Source organism: Hyperoodon ampullatus, assembly GCF_949752795.1.
Source record: "Hyperoodon ampullatus genome assembly, chromosome: 15".
Lineage (NCBI taxonomy): Eukaryota > Metazoa > Chordata > Mammalia > Artiodactyla > Ziphiidae > Hyperoodon > Hyperoodon ampullatus.
The window spans coordinates 37,611,286-37,632,513 of record NC_136928.1 but is presented as its reverse complement, the minus strand read 5'-3'; the positions used below and the strand labels follow the sequence as shown (position 1 = coordinate 37,632,513).

The 21,228-nt window shown below is 35.5% G+C and overlaps 1 protein-coding gene across 1 annotated transcript in view; it reads right to left on the bottom strand.

Annotated features, from left to right (window-relative positions):
- Nucleotides 1-21,228, bottom strand: part of USP34 (ubiquitin specific peptidase 34) — a gene marked incomplete at its 5' end in the record, with an annotated part of 242,243 nt that overhangs the window by 21,573 nt on the left and 199,442 nt on the right. The window contains 15 exons of the mRNA XM_079720517.1: nt 1,000-1,634; nt 6,144-6,291; nt 7,390-7,494; nt 8,241-8,285; nt 8,373-8,477; nt 8,565-8,613; nt 12,258-12,409; nt 13,553-13,627; nt 13,732-13,900; nt 14,486-14,571; nt 16,701-16,781; nt 18,539-18,604; nt 19,006-19,053; nt 19,145-19,220; nt 19,314-19,378. Of these exons, the coding sequence (XP_079576643.1) occupies nt 1,000-1,634; nt 6,144-6,291; nt 7,390-7,494; nt 8,241-8,285; nt 8,373-8,477; nt 8,565-8,613; nt 12,258-12,409; nt 13,553-13,627; nt 13,732-13,900; nt 14,486-14,571; nt 16,701-16,781; nt 18,539-18,604; nt 19,006-19,053; nt 19,145-19,220; nt 19,314-19,378 (1,905 nt within the window). The remainder of the gene's footprint in view (nt 1-999; nt 1,635-6,143; nt 6,292-7,389; nt 7,495-8,240; nt 8,286-8,372; nt 8,478-8,564; nt 8,614-12,257; nt 12,410-13,552; nt 13,628-13,731; nt 13,901-14,485; nt 14,572-16,700; nt 16,782-18,538; nt 18,605-19,005; nt 19,054-19,144; nt 19,221-19,313; nt 19,379-21,228) is intronic.

Sequence of the window (21,228 nt, the reverse complement as noted above, 5' to 3'; positions counted from 1 at the left end):
CTTTCTTTCCTTTATTATAGGCATTCTAACTTTCTTAACAGGAAATAAGGTTATTCTTTCTGGGTGAGAAATAACAACTCACTACATTATGTCTAAAGGACAGTTAATGTCCTTTCTTCCTTCAACAGGAAAAAAGACGTGTAGCACATAATTCAAGGATACCAATACTTAAAATACCCTTTATTGCAGTCATTTGACTGAGCTCTTAAGTAAATGCTGAATGTCTTGAAAAAGTTCCTCCTCCTATACTCCCCTTAAAATAAGCAAAAAAATTTTCTTATTAGCAGTTTTTAGCCTCTGGGTTGACAACAGCTTCAAAAAGCATTCTGCACTCTGCTTCCAACCCCCTTCCCAGATGTATACCCTCTTGGTGTAAGCTTGAGTTTACAACAAAGAGCAAGAGGCAACAATGAAAAGAAATATCCAAGAATGACAGCCTAACATGGAGAGGGGAAAATTTAAAATAAAACCTATAGTCTGCAGAGAAAAAGGGATCAGATTTAGATGGTATGTATTTGTACTCTGATAGGCCCACCTCTTAGCCATTTCATTCACTTGAACATAGTGTGAACAAACAAAAAAACCCTAGGGAATACTACAGCTAAGATAAAATACTGTCTAGCCTACAGCTTAGCATAGCATGTAGATGTTGATAATATCTAAACAGTAAATACTCACTTCCTTAAAACTGTATCACAAAGCTGAATTTTTTCATTAGGTATATATGAAAGACTCATTAACAAAACCACAAATTAACATAGGTAAGTTCCATTAGAGGTAAAATTGCAATATCAACCTAAGAAAAATTATCCACACACTTATCAATTTTATAACATTTTATACATGTATTCAAGAAAACAAATAAACCTTAAATCTTTAAGAAAGAACAGTTAAAGTCAGACTGTACTCCCATATTTTGTCACTACATCCCACAACGGGAAAAACAGGTATTTCCAATCAATTTGAGGATACAGATACAAGAGTTATCATTTTACTTACTCCAGGGTATTGGCTGGCATGTGGTGTAAGGTTCTTAAAGGCCCACTGAATGTTCTGGTGAGAAGCCAGTTGTCGTGTAAATGCAGGAGACTGTTCACAGCAGAGCCTCAGAATGCCGTAGTAGGCAGGCAGCATCCCACGGTTAAAAAGCACCACATCCTGATCATCATGGTCAGCAAGGATGTAATTGAAGGCAATGTTCTTGGTTACCACTGGGTTCTGAACAATAAGGCGGATATTCTCTGGACAGTCAGCACACACATTGTACCAAAATGAAAGCAAAGCCTGTTTATTGTGATTTGTAGCTATTGCTGGCTCAGAAAGTTTAGGCTGGAAAAGGTTCCACAAATCCATGAAATATGTGGAAAACATCAGCTTCTCAGTTTTGGAAATTAAACAGTAAGTCATAAAGCTAAAATAGGGCACTAGCTTTGTAGTGCCATGAACAGCAGCATCAACATAAAGTTTGGCTCTTGAGAGCAAACCAAGGAGCACGTTGTAGACCTGATGTAGGACTACTGTTGTGTCTGGACTGAGTGGAAGGTCACGGGTTGGGATGTGCAAAGACCTTGTTGACCGGAACATCTGGCGGAATGAATTGCTTGGTATAAGGGACACCAGAAGATAAGCTGCAGCTATAAAATGTAAAACAAAACTGTCAGATGCTTACAAGATATAAAATAGACTGAAGAGCAGTCATTAAACACAAAGTCACTCTTCCCTTTAAAAATTAAAATGAATAAAAATTAAGGGACATGAACATCTCTTTTAATATCTTTCTGCTCTACCACTGGTACCAGAGAAATCCCAAGGAATGACAAAAACAGACGCCTTCCATTCTGTCACTGCTATTTTTTAAGTGGTGACAACAATCGCATAAACAGAAAGTTTTAAACCTCTTTTGTTTAGCTTTCCCAAGATGTAGAATTTTCCCACGTGTTTTATCACTTTATTTCTTCTCAGGGAATAATATGGTTTAACAGGAAGAACACAGCATTTGGAGCCAGAAGACCTATATAATGCTGTCTGACATGTCAAATCATTAATTTAGGGTCTTATTAGCTTTCCTCTTATCAATTATTACAAAATAATTCAGTACTATTTTGTAGATAATGGTAAACTTACATTATAAAGATTATATATATATATATATATATATATGCCAATTACATAACATTAACTTTGGAATATCTCTGAAAGTCTTCTAGGCTAACCTTGCATGCAAAGAAAGAATCCCTTCCTTCAACATACCTGGAAAATGTTATTAAGCCTATGGTATAATTCTGAGAGGATAATGACTCATTAGTTGAACCCATCTGTAAAAGGAGTTACTATTAGCAAGGCACTAAGCTAGGTACTTTGTAAATATTATCTCATTTAATCCCTCACAATCATCCTGGAGGTAGGTGATGATACACTGGAAAATCTGAATCTTAGAGAAACAAAGACCAAGGTCACACAGATAAAAAGGGGGAGCCCAGACTTGACCTCGAGAAACAATGATGATGATGATGATGATGATAATGGTAACATACAAACAAGAACTGCTAACATTTATCAAATGCTTAAATTTAACATATTCTTTATGTAGTTGGTATTAGTTTTATTATCTCCACTTTTACTCAGACTTAAAACAGTAAGACTACCCCATTTTCCACAGCAAGTGGCAGAGCTGGAATTCAAACCTTGATTGTCAGACTCATGAGTTAATCGTCCTAACAACATTCACTACAGAGCCCACTCAAGGCATCTAATGCCTTAGTATAACCCTTTTCAATACACCTACTAATTCTATCTCCCATTATTCTACCTATAATTTGATAACTTCCATCATACTGCCAAAGCAAATACAGTTAGGGTTTCTAAAATTAATTGTAATCTCTTTTATGGATTTATGTCAAACTAAACTTTATTTTTGCACAATACTCCATTTCTACATATTTCATCACCTATATATTGCTCTGATTAGCCTGTTTTCAGTTAGGCTCAATTTGGTATGTGTTCCAAATATAAAAACTTGGCATGAAGGTGTCATCTTGATCAATTCTGTATAAAACTGCAATTGAGAAAATAATTTTATTAAAAAAATTATTCAGTTTAAGTTAAATACTTTTACCCCACCATTTTATTTTGAAAAAATTTCAAACACTGTGAAAGGTTGAAAACATTCTACTCAATAATGACCCATGGACCTACCACATAAATTCTACAATTAACATTTTGCTTTGCTTTATCACATACCTAACCATCTACTTATTTCTATAAAAACTATCTGCTTTTAAATAAAAAGTAAGTTCTGCTAGGGAAAAAAACCCCACAACTTTTTAATTATTTTTATCTTTTTTTTTTTTTTGCGGTACTCGGGCCTCTAACTGTTGTGGCCTCTCCCGTTGTGGAGCACAGGCTCTGGACGCGCAGGCTCAGCGGCCATGGCTCACGGGCCCAGCCGCTCCGAGGCATGTGGGATCTTCCCGGACTGGGGCACGAACCCATGTCCCCTGCATCGGCAGGCGGACTCTCAACCACTGCGCCACCAGGGAAGCCCAATTATTTTTATCTTTGAGAACAAACAGGGAAGTTAATGTAGAAGAACAGACCATCTTTCTAAAAACTGCCTTGCTATAACTTAAAAATTCCTGGGTCTAGAGAACTTAGAACAAATCATCCATTTCTATATGGCAACTCAACTATTTTAAGACACCTATCATGTCACCATTTTTCCGCTAAATATTCTAAACAGTCATTCCTTAAAATTATTTTGTAGGATTTAGAAGTATTTCTCTGTAGCTTTTCTTCTATCCATGTTACCCTAATTCTTCCTGAGTTATACTGATTCTATTTAAATATTTGGGTCCCTTTTTCAAGTTACATTGTTTCAAAAGCATGTTTTCGTATTTCTATAGTCTTCACTATTATAATTTTTAAATGATGCATAACAATTTATTTCCTATCTGAACATCTAGTTTTAAATTTTTCACACTTACAAATAATGCTGTTGGACATTCATATATTGGATGACTTACTTATACCAGAATCCCTGCAATGGTATTACTGAGTTGAAAAAGGGAAAAAAAATTTAAGGATATTGGTACATACTGCTAAACTACGTTTCATAAGGGTAATATTAACTTACAATGTTGCTGCAGTATATGAAAATGCTATTTCTTTAGCACTATTATGAATGTTAGGTGTACCAGCTAGCTAAAAAGCTTTTCTTTTCGTTTTGGTTTTTTTGTTCGTTTGGTTCAGCAAAAGTTTTTAATTGTTTTATGGTCAGGAGTCAGGACATAAATACCAACCAGCATATGTGTCAGCTCTTTGCATGTGACAGATATTACTGTGTCACAGTAATATCTCATTACTGTGGGGTTAACTAAACTGGCAGGAAAAAAAGCCTATGAGCAGAGTACCATTGCCAGTCCATGTGTACCCACCACTGAAACAAGTTTTCCCCTAATAAACCTTTTATTTTAGAAGAGGTAGAACAGACAGCTCCTATACACCCTTCTCCCATTTCCCCTGTTAACATTATTACCATGGTGCATTTGTTGTGACTAAGGAACCAACACTGGCACATTACTATTAACTAGATTCCACACTTCAGATTTCAATAGTTTTGTCCTAATGTTCTTTTTCTGCTTCTAGGATCTCATTTAGGATACATGAGATTTAGATGTCATGTCTCCTTAAGCTCCTCTTGACTGTGACACTTTCTCAGACTTTCTTTGGAAGACCATGACAGTTTTGAGGAGTAGTGGTCAGGTATTTTTGTAGAATGTCCCTCAAATTAAGTTTATCTGATGTGTATCATGGTTAGACTCAGGTTATGGGATTTTGGGAGGAAGACCACATGATGAAGTGCCCTGTGCATCACACCATACCAAGGGCACATACTATCGACATAACTTATCAGTGACATTTTTAACCTTAATTATCTGCCTGACTTAATGTTTGTCAAGTTTCTTAAAGTTATTTTCTCTAACCCTCATACTCTACTCTTTGAAAGCAAGTCACCAAGCTCACACTCAAGGGGGTTTCCCTTTTTGGGGGGAAGATGTACATAAATTTTTTGGAATTCTTCTGTATGGGAGATTGGTCTCTTCTCCATTTCTCTGTTTATTCAATCATTCATTTATATCAGTATGGACTCATGGGTATTTATTTTATACTTTGGATTATAATTCAGTGCTATGTTAATTATTTTTTCTCTCAAATTGTTCCAGCTTTGGGCATTGGGAGCTCTTTCAGGTTGGTTCTATGTCCCTTTGACATACCCCATCATTTTGTTTTGGGAGTACTTCCTTACTTTCTGGTTCTACAAGATGCTACAGGTTCATCTTGTATATTCCCTGCCCCAGTCCTAAAATCAGCCATTTCTCCAAGGAGCTATGTTTCATTTTATCGGAAATGATGTTTAAAAACACGGATCTGGGTATTCGATGTGCTTGCTGCTACCGGAGTGTCACTGATTGTATGCCCTCTCAGCAGAAAACTAGGAAATATGATCTTAATAATTAAATTGAATGATTAAAGAATTTAAAAAATTAACTACTTTGATTTTTATTTCTTTTAATACTATCAAAAGAAAACATACTCTGTGTCTATTTACAATCAGTTACCTATTCTGTGAAGTATCTATTTTTGGTATTTGTCCATCTGTCTTCCAAGATCTTTGTTTATTCCCTTCTGGCCTGGGTACAATAAAGATATTTATCATTTAACTCCCATAACTTCAGAGAATATTTTCTCTCAGCTTGTTTTGTGTTTTTATTGCCACTTTACTCTTAGCCTTCTCAAGTTACTTTTAAGACAGGATTTTCTGACCCATTACTCTCTTCACTAATGCTGATAATGCTTTGTGATTCTATCAAGAAAGGAAACAAAAATGATAGTGGTGGTGATATCACCCAAGAAAAGACATAGTTTCCTATCCTTAAAAAAAAAACCAAACACTATAGATATTTGTAAAACATCGCCATAGGTTTTCAAATACTAATATAACTTTGGCGTTTAAAACAATATCTCTAAGAGCCTTTCTGTATTATACAATGGGCATATTATGATCACCTTAAAACAAACAAAAAACAAAACGAAACGTGGAACAACAACAAAATGGTTTCTTAAATTCTGAATATTTGACTTACAAGTCCTGACTCTAGGATAATTGTGAGCCAAAAGAAACCGCTCGACCCAGTTTTCCATATTCTGTAGGACCCAGCTGTGTGCCAGTTTATTTCGGGGTGTCTGCACTGCCAACCAATCCAGACACTGAGAAGGATTGTATTCAATTACCTACAAGTAAAATGACAAGAACAGAATATAAGGCTAACTGAATGAGCAGTTACTTTTTTAAACTTACTTTTGGTATGTGCATCAGACACTTTAAAGCTAAATAGTTTTTTGAAAACTAGAGCCTGAAAGAAGTTTCACACCCATGTTTTTTCCCATTTTTAAAGCAACTTATTTTTATTAATAGGAATATGTTCAAGGAGAATTTGTCATTAGTTTACAAAATAAAATTATAATAACCAAGGACTCTAACACAGGACCAACAAGAGAACTCAATGACCTTTAAGGTCTTAAGTTTACAAAGTTATTTAAAAGTGCTTTTAATTCTCTAAAGTTTCCATCTTTACTTTTCTGATTGTTTGCCCACTCTGCTACTATAAGTGAGAATGAAAACTAGCTCACTACACTGCTGGGAAGACTTTTTTCATTGGAAAAGGAAATCCTAGGAATCTAGAGTAGGGGTTGGAAAATTATGGCTCTCAGGAGCCAAAATAACAGCTTCTGTGGTTTGCCTGTTTTTAAGTTTTTATTGGAACACAACCATGCCCACTCATTTACATTTTGTCTATGGCTGGTTGAATGGTTCTAACAGAGACCATATGGCCCGCAAAGCCTAAAATATTTACTATCTGGACTATGAAGAGAAAAAGTTTGCCAGGCCCCTGGTCTAGAAAGTGGGCATTTCCAACACTCACTAAGAAGAAATTCTGTAACCTCAGCACTAACTCTGGAGGAAAGGAAATGGTTGGTGCTTCCTCTGTATTTTCTATCAACTGCTGAAAGCACCTGGCTTGTATTTCTAGGGCTTCTACCACTTCACGGAATCTTTTTTGAGGATATGGGAATGAGGACCTCGGATGAGCTGAAGACTGTTTATGACCCTACGAGAAAGTCTTTAAACATCTGAGACACTAGGGAAGAACTCTTTTTTCCCCTAGATCTTCTGACTAAAGCATCTCTTCTTCCCTTGACCTGTGACTTACTAAAACTATTTTGAGTTACCCAAGCAAGAAGAAACTAGTACTTAAAATGTGAGTGATTGTGTTAGAAAAATAAAGCCCTCAGAAAAATAAACACTAAAACATCTGCTGCAAGACTTACCTCCCATATCCTTTGCAGAATGTAAGATGCAAAGGGAGGCATTCCTGGAGGTCCACCAGCAAACTCCATTAGCATAGTCAACAATTTAAAGAAAGGATTGGCTGCCTATAAGACATGTACACGACTGTGTATTTAGATCTGTTTGAACCCATCATTTCCAGCTGAAAACAAAGAAGTATAACTCTTCTACAGATCACATTTAAATCTGCTGTATTAGGTTAGAGAGCTCAGTACTCATACATATGAACCTGAACTCTCATAAAGCAGAAGGGTGAACACAGGATACAGTGTCAATTGTGTGGGAGCCATGTGTAACAGAAAACATCTATTTTTCTGGATGTCAATTTGGGAAAAAAAGTATCAAAACTCTTGTTAATGAGACAATCATGTTTATAGAAAAATTTAGATTAAAAGTTTCCTGCAGCAACCTTTGCTCTCTGAGGTATAATTTATGTTAATATTTGACATGTATTATCAAAGTAGCTATAACATTTTCATTTTATGAAAATACATACTTCTCCACCTAGGCAGAATTCTGGTTAGTCTACTTTCTTCTAAGGTACAATATGATATATGCTTCAAACCAAACAACTTTAAAGCTCAGTATCTAGGTGGCACTCTGATATATTCAACTTATATGTAAATTTATATTTAATTGGGAAAATGACATTTGTGACAAGATGTGAAGAGGTAATTCAGTTTATTCAAGTTACATAGTTAAAAATAGGTTGTTTTATTATGAGGGAAACCTTGATAAATTTTTTCCCAAAAACTATTAGAAAGGTTCATTTGAAAGCACTGTCAGTGCTGATAGCAGTTTGAAAAACATGAATGAACAGATGTCTACATACCTCAGGAGTCAATTTTGCTATTGATGTGAAAAGCATAGATACAATCTAAAACAAAACAAAACAAAAGGGATAATTTCAGAATATTCTTCTACAAATTACCAAAGAACTTTAAGACTGTTTCTCAGCACTTACATGTTCTGCAAGTCGATTATTGTATCGACAAAGGCTGAAAATCAGATTACAAGTTTGTCTTATATTGATGCCATCACGAATATGTTGAAACAAGAAGGGAAATCCCTGTTAAAAGCAAAAGTTGTTCATTTAAGAACTATTTTGTTGTTATTTTTGTGATTATCAAGTGGTCTAATATTGAGACAGTATTACCTTTCCTCCTGTTAATGCCGCCATGTCAGTCTGTGATAATGTCAAATGCCTGAAAGAAAACATTAGTGGAAATAAGTTTTTCTTTCCTCTATACTACTTTATAGCCATTTGCATCATGACACATAACAAAATTGTTGATTCAATTACAAGTGTACCAAGCCACCATCATAAAATGATTTTTGAACTTTCTGCTAGCTAGACTTGCTCACTAGACATCTTTTAGACAATTTTTCAAAATTCCAAGATTGGTACATGGAAGTCCAAATCTACTTTATTTCCATTTAATTAACTCAATATTTTGGTGTACTGTAACACTAGGATGGGTCTAATTTAGAGAGCTTTTTTTTGACATGAGAACCTTCAAAACAAAACGAACTTCTAAGAAATAGAGAATTTCACTTTCAAGTTTAAAATGATTGCATATTTCTTTAACTTATTATAGAAAATTTCAAACACATACAAAAATAGAATACTGTAAGCATCCCATCACTCATTCGCAAATTACCACCTTACGGTCGGTCTTGATTCATCTGTACCTCCTACTCGTTCAAATATGAACTATTTTGAAGCAATTCCAGATATTTTATCACTTAGTCCATAAATTTCAATACATATCCCAAACATAAATTTCAAAAACATAAACACCACTACCATTATTCACACCTAAAATAAATTAACAATTTCTTATTATCATACAAGATCCAGTCAAATGTACAATTTCCTCAAGTTTCTAAAAAATTTTTTTTATAATTTGTTTGAATCAGGATCCAAATGAAGTCCTCTGTTGACACTGGTTGAAATGTTTTTTAAATCTCTTTTAGACAACTGGTTTCCCCTCCGATTTTATCTTGCAATTAATCTGTTGAAGAAAGCAGGTGGTTTGACCTGTAGAATTTCCCACATTTCCATTTTGCTGATTATATCCTTGGTGTGTTGTTTTAACATATTCCTCTGTCCCCGTATTTCCTATAAACTGGTAGTTATTAGATCTAGAGGCTTGATCAGATCTAGGTTTGATTTTTTAATCAAGGATACCTTATAAACGGTAGTGTGAACTTTCATCAGGAGGCACACAATGAAAAGCTGTCCCTCTTTCTGTAATGTTTTCAGCCCATGATGATCATTTCCTAGATCCATTATTGCATTTGGGATGCAAAATATTGATATCCTAATTCCAGCATTACTTGCTCATTTATTAGCTCAAATACCTCTATGACGATGAACATCCCTCTCATTTACCATTTGGTTGCCATGAAGTATAATTCTTGCAGGTAAGATAAATACTTGATATTGTCCCTTTATTAATAAGTTTCCAAAACTGTTACTTGGTTTCTTAATATACTCCAAAAGTTGTCAATAATTTTTAAAATTTTGTTTTTAGGTATCATTATGAACTCATGGATGTAAACATCCATGATGTGTTTTAGTCCACTTGCAGTTGTTATTACTATTATTGATGCTCAAGTTGTCCAATCTGTGACCAGTAGAAACCTCCTTAAGTTGACTCTTGAGACCTTTTAACATGACCTCAGTAGTCTTTGATAGCCTCCTTGCTTTCCAAAATGACAAAATGTTCGAGGCTTCCCATTCATTTCTTGCCCAAGACCTGGAATTAGCCATTTTCTCAAGGAATCTTGATTTTTTTCAGTGGGAAATATTATCTAGATGCCAGGGTCACTCACTGATTTTTGGGTTGGACAGGATTTCTAGGCCTTTTCAGAAAATGGAGATACATAATACATTTTTTGTTTGCTTAAGACAAAATATACCATGAACTCTACTGATATTCCCAAATTCAAATTTAGTTCTGAAGAAGTTATGTAAACATCCTACAATTTTATATTTGTATTTCTCTTTTCCTTCTCTGAAAATCTTGGTTTCTAATGACATTAACAATTATCTATTTGTTTTATTCTATAATACATTTTCAGAATCATAATTCTAATTATACTACTACTCACAATATAATTAGTAAAACACTTGAGGATAATTTTACAATTCTTTTTGTCCTTCAGGTACATCCCACTAAAAATTACAGTTAAACCAATGTGTTCTAAAGTCACTTTAATTCCTCTCCAGTGGCTATGTCACCAACTCAATATACAGTTAGGCTCATTTATTTCAGTCTGCTTTTGATTTTTAGGGATTGCATTTTATTAAATTATAATTATAGAAAACATTTACATGATTCCAAAGATAAATCTAAAAAACAAAACAGTGTACTATATTCAAAGAAGTCAAACTTTCATTCCTGTCCCCTCCAGCCTGTTTTCCCCTCCCCCAACCAATGGAAACTTTAAAAATTTATTTTAAAAAATTTAGTCTTCAATTAGAAAAATAGTCAATTCTTGTTATTTGTAGTACTTACATTCTATAAAGAGCAGCAAACACTGAATTAGTGAACACTGAATCACTGCTCATAGGGAAAACATACACTTAGGTTCCTGTGAACCTCTGGTCAAAACATTTCCATCAATAGATCAATATGTTACCTTGTATAATGTGTGTTTCTGTTTAAAGACACCTGATTTAATGTTGACTCATTAGCACTGAATACAGAGCAAACAGCACTGTAACTCAAACCTGAATGAAGCTTATCTAATGTGTACTTTCTCCTTAAGGCATATTATGGCCTTCTTGAGCTTAGGAACACACTAGACAGCACTTGGCACTATGCTTGGGACCATTTTTAAACAGCCAAATCACCAACAAAAAGCATAAATGTGAAAAATGTGGCATATATTGCAAACAAAAATTTGTTTACAATTTGAGCACCGAAACAAGAAGGCAGAGTGTCACCAGGTTTGACCTCAGCTGGAGAAGTGTGTGTCAGGTCAACGCCAACTTTTTGCCACTCTGTACATTCTGTAATCCACAAATCACTGTAAATGCTTCACAAGTACTGATTTGGGGATTACAAATAAATTTAAGTAGGAGAATTCACAAATTGGAGATCCATGAATAATGAGGCTTGGTTGCACATGCACACACACACACTCTCTCTCTCTCTCTCTCTCTCTCTCTCACTCACTTTGTGTCCCACAGCCTCCCTTTCTTAAAAAGTAGCATACTAAAGGGAATTCCCTGGTGGTCCAGTGGTTAGGACTCAGTGATCCTGTAAGCCATGCTGCGTGGCTAAAAGAAAAAAAAAGTAGCATACTATATATACTTTTGTCCACCTTGTTTTTTTTTTTCACCTCAGTGATATGTATCTTAAAGATCTCTCCATGGTAGTACACATACATTCCATACTGCCTGTTTTTCTTCTGCTATAGAGTCCTCTATCAAGTGGATGCTCTGTTTCTTCAACTTGTACCATCTTTGTGGACATTTTCAGTCTTTTGCTGTTTATAAACACTGCTTCAATAAACAGCACTGCACATACATCTTTTGGTGTTTTGGGAACAGAATCCCAGAAGTGGGGTTGCTAGGTCAAAGGATGAATGCACATATAATTTTGCTAGATATTTTACTGTATATTTCTTCAATGTATATTTCTAACATGACTCAGGCAAAGTAAGAGTTTGGTACAAAGGATCGAAATATTTATGCTACAAGAGTTGATGGAAAGTGTTGTTATTATTTAAAAGGAATTAAGTAACAAAAACTACTGAGTTAATAATGGTAAAACAATTATGTAAAAAGAATAAAATCAAACATGCTTTAAGCATTTTGAATGTTGAAACATTTCACCTTTCTGAGCGAGACTGTTCAACCAAAAGAGCAACTAAAGCTATCATTTTTTCAAGAGCAGCTGGCCTGTATTTTTCTTCTGCCAGAGAGAGTATATCTTCTTCCTCCTCCTCTTCTTCCCCTTCTTCCTCTGACAACACTTCAACTTGAGGCTAGAACATAACACAATTCATTTTTAATATGATATTATTTTTTAACATTATGTTGAGAGAAAAGAGCTTGATTGTCTTACATAACAATGCAGGGTAGACAGTGGCAGGAGCATGTATTGTGAAAAATAACCACTCAAAGGCCTAACCCTAACTTTAAAAGTCTAAACCACATTCAGGACAATTTTAGATTTAACAGGCAGAACTGTAAAGAACAATAATTCCCAATACTGTATTTACCTTACCTAAAGATATAAATTCTTTAATAATAATTTTTTTTCTTACAGGCAAGCTCTTTGGAAGATAAATCAGGAACAAAATTTATATGAGTATGATAAAATGGTATTTCATATTTAATAAAAATACCAGTTACACAAATTAAGGAATCCATATTTGCAGTTTTCAGATAATCCAAACAGTAGGTATTTCAAAGAGATATTCATTTGGGGTTTGAAATGCAACACTGAAAAGATTTTATGATCTAACAAAGCAAAAGAAAAGCAGTCTAAATAAGTAGCCATCTAGGCTGAAATTAGATAATAACAGTACATATTTGGAGAACCATTACAGCACAGTGGCTAACAGTTTCGTTCAGGAGTCTAACCAAGGATCAAAGCCTAACTCACTGTGATCTAAAACAAGTTAACTTCTTTATGCCTCAAGTTCCCCATCTGTAAAATGGAGATGACAACAGTACTTACCTCTTAGGGCTGCAACAAGGATTAAATAAGATAGAGCATTCAATCCAATGTGGTCATTACAGACAACACAAAATTGATGTAATAGTTTTAATATTATGAATTGAATTTTTGGAAGACTGACAGACTTAATATAGCAAAGGGCTTTAAAAACATGGCCAGCAAAAATGTTCACCAAAACACAACATGCTACTGATAAGACCCTAAAGCAGGTGATGGCCATTTTGCCTAAATTTATTTGCTTTGATCCAGGGCCATACCAGTGAAATTTATCACTTGACTGTTTCTTCTCTTGCTATATCCATTAAAAATATCAACCAAACTTAGACCCTTAAAATCATTTAATATCGGGGCTAGAAGGGACTTCAAAGGAATCTAGTATCTTTCTATGATGCAAACTTGAAAACATGGCCTCTAAATCCCTGATATGAGACAGAATTGTACTTACATTTTCAGGCCCTTTGGTTCCCATGTAAAAATGTACCATTGTAGATATGGCTTGCAGTGAAAGCAAAAACTGGCTCTAAAAATAAAAAAATTGATTTAAAAATATAAAATAAAAACAATTAAGTTTTAAATACTGAAAATAAGTACATAATACCAGAAATAAACAAGATATAGCCTCACCTCTTCTTCACCCATTTTGGCAAATTCGTAAAGGAAGGCAAAATATTCTGTAAGATGTTTACTGTGAGGCTTTACACCATGTTCCATGATTAATAACAGAGTTCTCACAAATCGAGTGACACATGAACGACCACCTATATCTTCAACTGAAGCATCCATATCATCAGACCTGAAAACACAATTTTATATATCTTAGAGAAAGTATGAAGTCTGGGGATAGATATTTTGGGAGGAGAAATATTTTAAAAACCTGAATTTATCTTTCATCTTTGTAATAATGAATACCAATTATAATAATACAAATAGTTGGATTCCAGTTATCATGTCTCGCTGAAATCAAAACAAAAAGATTAAGTCAAGGTTACTTGTAGAGGATTTTGAAAATGCAATTAAATAAAAATAAAACAAAAGTTTTCCTTCTTGATTTATATTATTACAGATTATTTTTAAATAGGAGAACCTAAATATTTCAGTGTGGATATTTAAAAATACTTTGTAGGCAGATCATCAAAAAACTTAAAAATAAAATGTTCAGGGACTTCCCTGGTGGTCTGGTGGTTAAGACTCTGTGTTCCCAGTGCAGGGGGCCCGGGTTCGATCTGTGGTCAGGGAATTAGATCCCACATGCATGCCGCAATTAAGAGTTCGCATGCCGCAATGAAACTAAGACCCGGCACAGCCAAATAAATAAATAAGTATGTTAAATAAATGAATAAATAAATAAAAATTCCAGTTCAAAAGGTATACTTCTTACCCATCTTCCATTCCTGGCTGTAGATAGAGATGAGCATGCACAGGTCTAAGTCTCTGAATCACATGGATACACAAACGCTGAAACATCTAGAGATGAAAAGATAGGACAACCTAAGAGTCAACTTACATCAGGTAACAAAGACACTGAAAAATGAACATGATTAAAAATTCTGCTACCCTGGGCTTCCCTGGTGGCGCAGTGGTTGAGAGTCCGCCTGCCAATGCAGGGGACACGGGTTCGTGCCCCAGTCCGGGAAGATCCCACATGCCGTGGAGCGGCTGAGCCCGTGAGCCATGGCCGCTGAGCCTGCGCGTCCGGAGCCTGTGCTCCGCAACGGGAGAGGCCACAACAGTGAGAGGCCCACGTACCGCAAAAAAAAAAAAAAAAAAAAAATTCTGCTACCCATTTATATTTTGCCCACAGATTACCTTTTGACATTCTAAAGCTTTCCTGGAGTCTCAACTACAGACTGAAGATAAAAGGTAGAGTTAGCTTGAAAAACAATTTTATAAGGGAAAAAGCAAAAACAAACTATAGGTTTCAGTAATAGAGATTACCAAATACAAAGCGTCATGAAACCTCCTTTACTAGTGGAGATACAGAGGAAAGAAAACTTGGTATCCATCTCTTTCAGAAGAGTGGAGTAGGGCAGGACAGCTGCTTATCAGAATTTCAATGACTAGGAGAAGGAAATGCGATTTAAGTTTATCCCAAAAATATGGATTAAGATATACAAATGGCCAATAAGCACACGAAAAGATGTTTACTATCATTAATTGTTAAGGAAATGCAAACCAAAACTACAATGAGATACTACTTCACACCCATTAGAATGGCTAAAATCAAGAAGACAATAAACAAATGTTGAAGAAGATGTAGCAAAACTGGAACCTTCACAGATTGCTGGTGGGAATGTAAACTGGTGCAGACATCATGAAAAAAAGTTTGGTAGTCCCTAAGAATGTTACAACCCAGCAGTTCACTCCTATGTATATATCCAAAAGAACTGAAAACACATGTCCACACAAATATCTGTACACATATGTTCAGAGCAGTGTTATTCAAAACAGCAAAGAAGTGGAAACATCACTAATGTTCATCAACTGCTGAAAAGATAAACAAAATTTGGTATATAGAATATTACTTGGCAATAAGAAGAAATAAAGTACAGATACAAGTCACAACATGGGTAAACCTTGAAAACATTGTTAAATCAAGAAAGCCAGTCACAAAAGACCACATACTGTGTGATTCTATTCAAACGAAATGGTGAGAATAGGCAAACCCAAAGAGGCAGAAAGTGTATTAACGGTGGCCAGGGGCTGCAGAGAAGGGACAGGATACAATGGATTTCTTTTGGGGGTGTTATAAAATTAGATAGGTGATGGCCACATGTTTGGGAATATACTAAAAACCACTAAATTTTACACTTTGAGAAGTTTTGCTAAATTTTATGATATAAGAATTGTATCTCAATTATAACTGAAAGTAGCATATTTCAGATTAAATTTTTGGTTTTGTGTCATAAATGCATATGTATTTTTCTTCCTTGTTAATTTTTCCAATGATTTAAGAAAAACAAATTGATTCATGTGACAGTTGAGAATCTGTCACAGAAATAAGTCATACACTATTCATTTAACTTTCAAGGCCATTACAGTACCCTACCATGGTTAGAATATCTAAGGATCTGAATAAGAATCAGTACAACAAAGTAGGATCTGAGAAAATAGGCAGTTATAGCTATCTTCCTATAACCAGGACATGTGAATGATTTTAATCACTTGACTGGAATGATAGCTGATTTGCCAAAAGAAGCTGGTGAAAATAAGAGCAAAATGACTTTTGTGATAAGAGGTCGATCTTTTCAAACTACTTTCAATGCTGGGTTAAAATATATTCACAGGCAGGGCCTCCCTGGTGGCGCAGTGGTTGAGAGTCCGCCTGCCGATGCGGGGGATGCGGGTTCGTGCCCCGGTCTGGGAGGATCCCATATGCCGCGGAGCGGCTGGGCCCGTGAGCCATGGCTGCTGGGCCTGCGCGTCCGGAGCCTGTGCTCCGCAACGGGAGAGGCCACAGCAGTGAGAGGCCCGCGTACCACAAAAAAAAAAAAAAAAAAAAAAAAAAAAAAAAAAAAAAAAAAAAAATATATATTCACAGGCAAATTCAGAACAAACTTGAAAGCCACTTCTTTTCCAAATAAATTTTTTCTTACCTGTCTCACAATTTGATTAGGGCACTTAATTAGTATCTGCATTGGCCACCAATCATCATCAGCCATGCGGTCCAAAAACCACTGTAAGTAAATAGTGTGATTTTAACAATCAATCAATACTTGTCAATTGGGATAAAAATCACACAAAGATTTTAATTCTAGTTGACATTTGAATTCTTACCAAAAAAGATTCTTCAATTGGTAGAAAGTGTAAAATCTAAAATGTCTAAAGTCATAATCAAGGTCATCTCAATACAGAATTCCATGGATGCCATTTACATTATGGTGTAGAACCTACATGATGACAACCTGCAGTTCTTAATAAAGTCAAATACTATTTTCCTCTTAGACTTCATAAATATCACACTGCAGAATTTTTTGTTCCTATTAATAATATACGATCTGAGTATGATAAACTTTCTGTTTAAAACCAATTTATGTTCTGTTGATAACAAAAAACACTCTTCTTCACGCTTAGCTAAGACAATTAATTTCAAGGTATCTCTCAATCACATATTTAACTCCTCTATTGAACTGTACTGCCTATTTATGCACACACATGATTACTGACAACTGTAGGGAATTTTAACTCCTTGAGAGAGTTCCAGAGGCAAATCCTTAGGGAAAAAACTGAAGCCGCAACTTTATTAAAAAAAAACAAAAACAAAAAAAATTTATGACCTTATCAAGCTTCTGCATATACTGAACAGTTTTTTTTTGTTTCTTTTTTTTTTTACCGAACAGTTTTTTAAAAATCATGAAGAGGGAAGGGAATAGAGGAATATGTTAAATAACACCCAAAGGATGCACTAGATCAAAGCCAGCATGTGGAAAATCCTGCAGAACAAATGAGAAAGTGGTACAGAGGGGAAAAAAAAAAAGAAGGTAACTACAGTTGCTCCTTGGTATGGAGTCCCAGCATACACGAAAATCTGCAGATACTCAAGTCCCATAGTTGACCTTCTGTATCTTAGGTTCCTCCACATTCTCAGATTTAACCAACCACAGATTGTATGGTACTGTACGTATTTACTGAAAAAATCTGTGTATGAGTGGACCCACACAGTTCAAACCCGTGTTGTCCAAGGGTCAACTGTATTATAAATGAAAAGAGATTTACAAGACAAAAGCAAAATGTGGACCTTGTTTCAATACTAATTCAAACAAACCGACTGAAAAAAACAAAAAAAATCTTTCTAAAAACCTTCTACATCTGAGAAAAATCTTCAACTAATTTCATCTATTGTACACTACGCTGCTGTCTCCCACTTCTGGGAATTTATAAGACTTGCATTCTTAGAAAGGTACACACCACTCTGGGAGATCATCACAAATGATAAACGATAGTAAGATGGCAATATGGCTAAGTGTTTATTACCTGTGTGCATACTATCCTTAGGGATGTATGTTTCTCTTATAATGTAATATGGGAAAAGATAAAATAGGACATAAACTGACCTATTGGGATGTATGCATTTTTATTCAGAGGGGGAAGGGAGATATGCATTTTTCAGTATTTTCTGGTAGCATGCAAAAGTAGTTAAGAAATATCTGGTACAGTTCTGAATTTTCTATACTTTTTCCTTCCAATACATGGTGGGGGGGAACCCAAGGATTTTTAAGTAACTTAAAAATCAATTATTTAATCAATGTAATGAATTTGATACAGTAATTATAAATTTCTCTTGGCAATCAAGTAATTTTAGGAACAACTTACACTGGCTCCCTATGATTTATAATAGATAAAACAATTTTGTTATAGCATCTAAGTTAAGAATAAAAGAAAACAAGAAAGTGAATCTTAAGCTATGCATTATTTGTTGAATTTTTCACCTCACCTCACAAGCTGCTTGACTATTATTAAATTGTTTGGTCAACAGTTCAATCCACTGAAGCATTGTGGGCTAAAAAAGAAAAAGAAGTTACTGAAGGTATTAGGTGATATCTGGGGCTTCCCTGGTGGTGCAGTGGTTAAGAATCCACTTGTCAATGCAGGGGACACGGGTTCAGGCCCTGGCCCAGGAAGATCCCACATGCCGTGGAGCAACTAAGCCCATGCGCTCCAACTACTGAGCCTGTGCTCTAGAGCCCATGAGCCACAACTACTGAAGCCCGTGCTCCACAACAGGAGAAGCCACCACAATGAGAAGGCTGTGCACCGCAATGAAGAGTAGCCCCTGCTCATTGCGACTAGAGAAAGACCACGCAGTAACGAAGACCCAACACAGCCAAAAATTAAATTAAAAAAAAAAGATATCTGATAAATGACATGAATGGCACAAAGTTTACGAAATAAAACACATACCTTTTCTTTTGAATGAATAAATGTCTCTAGGACAAAGGAAGTGCTTAACTGCAAGAAAAGATAAAATTAAGCAAAAAAGATTTAATTATTTTAAAGTCACCAATTTTGAAGAAATTACCTAAGTCTATACATATATTACCTTTGCTGTCATTAAGGACACAGCTTTAGGATCTGGTAATGTACTGGGAATACAACTACACAACTGCCACATAAACCTAGAATTTGAAAACAATAGGTTAAAATTCTTACAAAATAAGATTTTTAAAAAATGTGTAACAAAAAAATCTTATTAAATCTGCCAAGCTTACCCAAAATATGTATGTTCAAAAATGTTTTTGTCTTGAAGAAACTGCATGTTATCATGCCAAATCCACTGAAGAAAAAAATGTTAACATTAGACATCAGAAAGCATTTGCTTCATAACATTTTACCAATATTTTTATTAGACAAAATAAGACTTGCTCTAGAAAAAACAAAAAATATACATGCACTTAAAATTCATGTTGACTTTTTTCCAGGTAAATGGAATATGGAAGTTGTTACTAAACCTGATCCAATTTATCATTACTTATCTGGTTACCTCAAGCGATCACGTTGTTTCTTTTTTTTTAAATTTATTTATTAAAATTTTGCAAGTAAGAACTCTGAAATCCCATCTGTCTGAAGAGCAAATATATAATGAATAAAATTATGTTAACGTTGGTAACATACGTGAAAACTATGGTAGGCTGATATTTTGGTAAGAACAGTTTATGAGAGACAGGTTTATGTTTAAAAACTGGCAAAATAAGGGACTTGCCTGGTGGCACAGTGGTTAAGAATCTGCCTGCCAATGCAGGCGACACAGGTTCATGCCCTGGTCTGGGAAGATCCCACATGCCACAGAGCAACTAAGCCCGTGCGCCATAACTACTGAGCCTGTGCTCTAGAGCCTGCAAGCCACAACTACTGAAGCCCACACGCCTAGAGCCTGTGTTCCGCAATGAGGAGCCACCACAATGAGAAGCCTGCACACCGCAATGAAGAGTAGCCCGCGCGCTCGCTGCAACTAGAGAAAGCCCACGTGCAGCAACGAAGACCCAACGCGGCCAAAAATAAATAAAATTAAAAAAAAAAGAAAACAATGTGAAAAAGAAATTCATGTTTACTTATAGATCCTGTATTTATTGAAAAAAAAAACCCCAAAACCACGTGTAAGTGGACCCTCACAGTTCAAGCCTGTGTTGTTCAAGTGCCAACTGTACATCATTAAGGTTTTATGTAAAATTTCATTTTATTTCACATGTGGGTGGCTATCTTTAAATACTGTTGGGTCCTCATCTAGAACATGGTGTACATTTGTCTGAATACCCTGGGGACACAAAGTCTTGCACATAATGATGATTATAATCTATTTTATTTTGCTATTATGATAGCAGTTGAAATAAATCTTTGTATAAATAGGTGAGTTTAATAGCTTGACATCTAGTGAAGCATCTAATTCTGCTGGTAAACCTAATTTAGAGGGTGTGGAAGAAGATAATATTCTTGGCTCTTTATCAGTAAATTACAGGTAGGCAAGATACCATTAAAAGTGTCTGGGGGGCTTCCCTGGTGGCACAGTGGTTGGGAGTCCGCCTGCTGATGCAGGGGATGCGGGTTCATGCCCCGGTCTGGGAGGATCCCACATGCTGCGGAGCGGCTGGGCCTGTGAGCCATGGCCGCTGAGCCTGCGCGTCCGGGGCCTGTGTTCCGCAACGGGAGAGGCCACGGCCGTAAGAGGCCCGCGTACCGCAAAAAAAAAAAAAAAAAAAGTGTTTGGGGAACAAAATCCACTCAGTTTTAAGACTTGACCACAATAGTGCAAATATCAATCAGTCAGAGAGTAAAAGTTTAATTGTCTACATGGAAGAGTACACTTGTATCAGGTATATCTTTCTGGAGATTTATTTTTTGTACTTTTGGCCAAGTCAGTTTACAACAATGATACAACATACACTGAGTGTGCACACTTTTTATAAACCCCTAACATTATCACTTAACTACATTACAAAACGAAGAGAGCTCATTACTACAAATGAGACACATATTAAAATATATATAATACATATTTTAAATGCATTTAAAATACACTGTACGCTTGTGTATAACATGAAGTGTAAGAAAAGGAACATTCACAGTCCTATCACCCAATCCAAGAATATCACCAACCATACAAGTTAATTGTGAGCTTGCGCTTATTCC